Source organism: Zingiber officinale, chromosome 11A (assembly GCF_018446385.1).
Source record: "Zingiber officinale cultivar Zhangliang chromosome 11A, Zo_v1.1, whole genome shotgun sequence".
NCBI classification, from domain to species: Eukaryota; Viridiplantae; Streptophyta; class Magnoliopsida; order Zingiberales; family Zingiberaceae; genus Zingiber; species Zingiber officinale.
Window position 1 is genome coordinate 12,435,062 of NC_056006.1, and position 3,752 is coordinate 12,438,813.

Consider the following 3,752-nt stretch of genomic DNA (forward strand, 5'->3'; position numbering starts at 1 on the left):
TGTGATCTACCGAAAGATCAAGGGATCGTCCACCTTACGGACACGCCGAGGAGTAGGGGCAAGTTATCCCCGAACCTCGTACATACTTGTGTTAGCTGTGGGTTGTTTCTTTTCTTTGTGTTAGTTTTTTTTTCCCTTGCATATTTCCGCTGTGCTAACAAACTTTTGTGAGAAGTTTGTTTAAGTTTTAGAGGAGGCTATTCACACCCCCCCTCTCTAGCCATCCGAAGGTCCTAACATAGGTGAGGTGGATGTCTAAGTGAAGGAAAGGTGGCAGCCAAAGGGTCACCCTTGGGTAGAGCTCAGCCTCTCATTCGGTACTAAGACCCCTAATTCAAGGATGATCGGTCTTGCCTGAGGAACAAGCATCCCAATCCTAGGTACAGTTAATGACTTGACTGGATCTGAACAGCTTGAGATATTACTTCAATGATTAGGGACTAGTTTCCAGTTGTGAGGATGCCAACCGAAAGGTTGGTGTGATCCTTAGGGATTTAGTTTTCCATTCTCTAGAAGACGAGCAACCCTATATACAGTAGGATGACCATAAAGCCATTTGCGCTTAAGGGACTCGCTTCTATAATTTCACTCAGATATCCAGACTCCCAACATATACTCTAGAGACCCTAAGGACAAGGCGGTACTTCACTCAGATATCTAGACTCCCAACATATACTCGAGTGACCCTAAGGACATGGTGGTACTTCACTCAGATATCCAAACTCCTAGTATATACTCGAGCGACCCTAAGGATAGGGCGGTATCTCACTCAGATCTCCAGTAGCACCACACATGTATATCAGAGCAGTGTAGAGCGCAGGCCAACCTTATAAAACTCAAGGTTCCATTCATTATTCACCCGGGCAGGTTAATGCCCGGCCGAAATATGCTTAGGAACAACAGTGTCAGAGAATCCTAACGACTTATCAGAGAATAATAACCGTCTGTCAGAGAATATTCTTCTAAAAGGATGCAGGTTCAGGGAACCTTCCTCGGAGGCGATTATGCTTCCCATCGGCCAACATATTATGACCGCATATTCCTTCAACCGCCTCATTAATTGTGTTAGTTACAAAAAAGATGCACACGGAAAGTGAAAGATTCCTTGGATTGGCCATACGCCTTCCAGGATGCATATACTCTGTTGTTTAACAATTTTTGACACCCAACATTTTTTGTCATCTCATGATTACGGAGGTTATAGAGATGATATATAAATAAGGGGTCCTCTCCGATGACAAGGTACGCACACACACTTGATACATTGCATTACGCATGCATCCTACATTACATTACATGCACATCCTGCTATTTATTACTACTGTTTTACTTTTCGCTCGGGTAAATACTGACTTGAGCGTCAGAGGGACTTCGTCGGAATCTCTTCCTTGGTTTTTGGGTGTTGATGTTTTATTGACTCATTTGAGTATGTTCAGTGAGCTTAGCACACCATCTTCGGTTCAATCTAGAAGTCTTCGTTCAGTCAACACCGTTTCCACCTACCCAGCGCTCCACTTACAACTTTCAGACAGGATCAATCCCCTTACAATTGGGGGGTGGGGGGATATTTGAAAGGGGAGATGGGGGGATATTTGGAGAAATATTTTCTCCAAATATCTCCTATTGGGGATGCTCTTAGGTAATTATAGTTTGCCTATTCATTCGTCAGTTATGAGAAAACTCCAGATTCAATTTTGGATAGTCGTCATTCCACCGATCTTTATCAGGGGTTAGATTTATCTCCAATGATCACCCTTATCCATCCAGGTCGACCATGGACAACCCCTAGTTTGCTTGATCTAAAGACGATCCGATCACTTATCGATCTAATTAACTGCTGATCGGATAAGAGCCACCCCAATAAGAAAGCGTTGAACCAAAGACCATCATACCCTCGTTGGACCTACTTGTGGTGACATGTTCAAATCCCTTGAGAAATCGATCCATCATCCCTTCTTAATCAGACCACTGAGTCATTCCGAGCAACCGATCTAAAGGGGGCCAACTCAAGCCCCAGGCGTAGCCGAGCTAGTAATCATGGGACAAATGTATAGCATGAAGCAAGCATAGAGTCCCTATAAAACTGAAAGAAGATGGATTAAAAATAAGGATTTTCAGATTTAATTAGCGGATTAATCTCTGGTTACAGAGCTTCGATTCATCGTAGAGCCAATTCGCGGCGACGGCGCTCCCGCCTTCACCTTGCTGAGTCCAACCTCAGCTGCCTCCGGAACGCCGCTATGAACGCCTCCGCTCGAGCGTTCACCTCCGCCGCGTCTCCTCCTCCCTCTTCCTCTTCCGGCGTCAACCCATCGCCATTAACAGAAACCGCCAAGCTCCCCTGCTCCGCGGAGCTCCAGCGCTTCTTCCTGTCATTCTTCCTCTTCTCGCTTCCCCTGCACTTTCGATCGGGGGGAATGGAGACGGAGGCCGCCACTACGGCGGCGATGACGAGGTTGAGAAGCAGCAGGAGGAACGGCGGCGGAGCGAGCAGCGAGAGGGCCAAAGGCAGAAGCTTTCCGAGTCCTGAGAGGAAGAGCGCGGTCGCCGCCGCAGCCAGCGCCACCTCCAACGCGCCTTCATCTCCGCTCCGCCGTCTCCGTCGCTTGCGGCGGTGATCGTCGGCTCCCTCCATTTCCACCTCCGATCGATCGGCTCCCCTCCGCAAAGTTCGATCGCGCTATCTATCTATAGAACAAAAAGACGCATCAGAGAGCTGCTTCACGCGACCAGGCGAGTCGAAGCTTTTTGTCTCGCCTGCCGTGCCGGCAAGCACGCAGCGACCGTGATGCTGTCGGGAAAAAGGAGATGGAGGATGATGAGGAGATTCTCCTTTTTCGGCATTTTTCCCACAAAGGCACACTGACTTTATGAAATTTTAAAAGGGCGCCCCATATATTTTCATATTTATTAAAATAATAAATATGTATTTTATTTTCCAAAATATCTTTTCAATAAAACATATTTTCAAAAGGAAAAATTATATAAAGAGTGCTCTGCTATGAACAACATGCCTAGCAACCCCATCGTAGTGGCGCCCTGCCAAGGCAAGGCCTAGTTGCTTGGCTAAGGGCGCAGCCAAGGTAAGGCCTAGTTGCTTGGCTAAGGCAACTAGGTGGCCGCCTTGGTCTAGCAGCCGAGTCACTTAGCCATGGTTGTTGCACGGTTGGGTGGCCAAGCCATGGACGTCGCGCAACCAATTCGAGTGATCATGTCCTTGGTACTATCAGGCCGAGCAATTGGATCGTCTGACTAAATTCATCTTGTGGTTATGTGGTTAAGTTGAGAAATATGATTGTCCGATTAAGGACGTCAAGCGATCACCAGGCTAAGTCTGTCGGATACGAAAAATTATATATATAATATGTTAACCTAAGTACCTCATGATGCACATCTTGTCAATACCAAATGTATTTTTTTTTCTTTATTTTTTTAAGCTTAAGGTTAATAGTTTATGATTTAGATTATAGTCTTTGAACTAAAAAAATTAAAAAATAAAAAAAAATAAAAAAAAATACAAATGATGCTCACAATGTGTACACCATGATACGAAATTCAAAAGGTGCATTTTCATATTTTTTCAAAAACACTTTTTTTTTCATTTTACTCCTCTTATAAATTACTGTATTATTTCATTCCAAGAACATCATCATTGTGATGCTAAATTTCAAAGAATAATACTGTGGTACTAATTTTCAAAATTCAATATCATAGTAAAGTCAATATCATTTTGATGTTGTATAAATCCTAAA

General features: G+C 44.5%; 1 protein-coding gene across 1 annotated transcript; it reads right to left on the reverse strand.

Moving 5' to 3' along the window:
* Positions 1 to 2,080: 2,080 nt before the first annotated feature.
* LOC122032554 lies at positions 2,081 to 2,660 on the reverse strand. Its single transcript, XM_042591864.1, has one exon. It carries the CDS (start codon positions 2,633 to 2,635, stop codon positions 2,198 to 2,200), a length of 438 nt encoding a protein of 145 aa, XP_042447798.1. The 5' UTR covers positions 2,636 to 2,660; the 3' UTR covers positions 2,081 to 2,197.
* Positions 2,661 to 3,752: the final 1,092 nt, after the last annotated feature.

Bases quoted from the DNA above. Each gene is read 5' to 3' on its own strand.
- LOC122032554 (XM_042591864.1), bottom strand. From the start codon at position 2,635: ATGGAGGGAGCCGACGATCACCGCCGCAAGCGACGGAGACGGCGGAGC.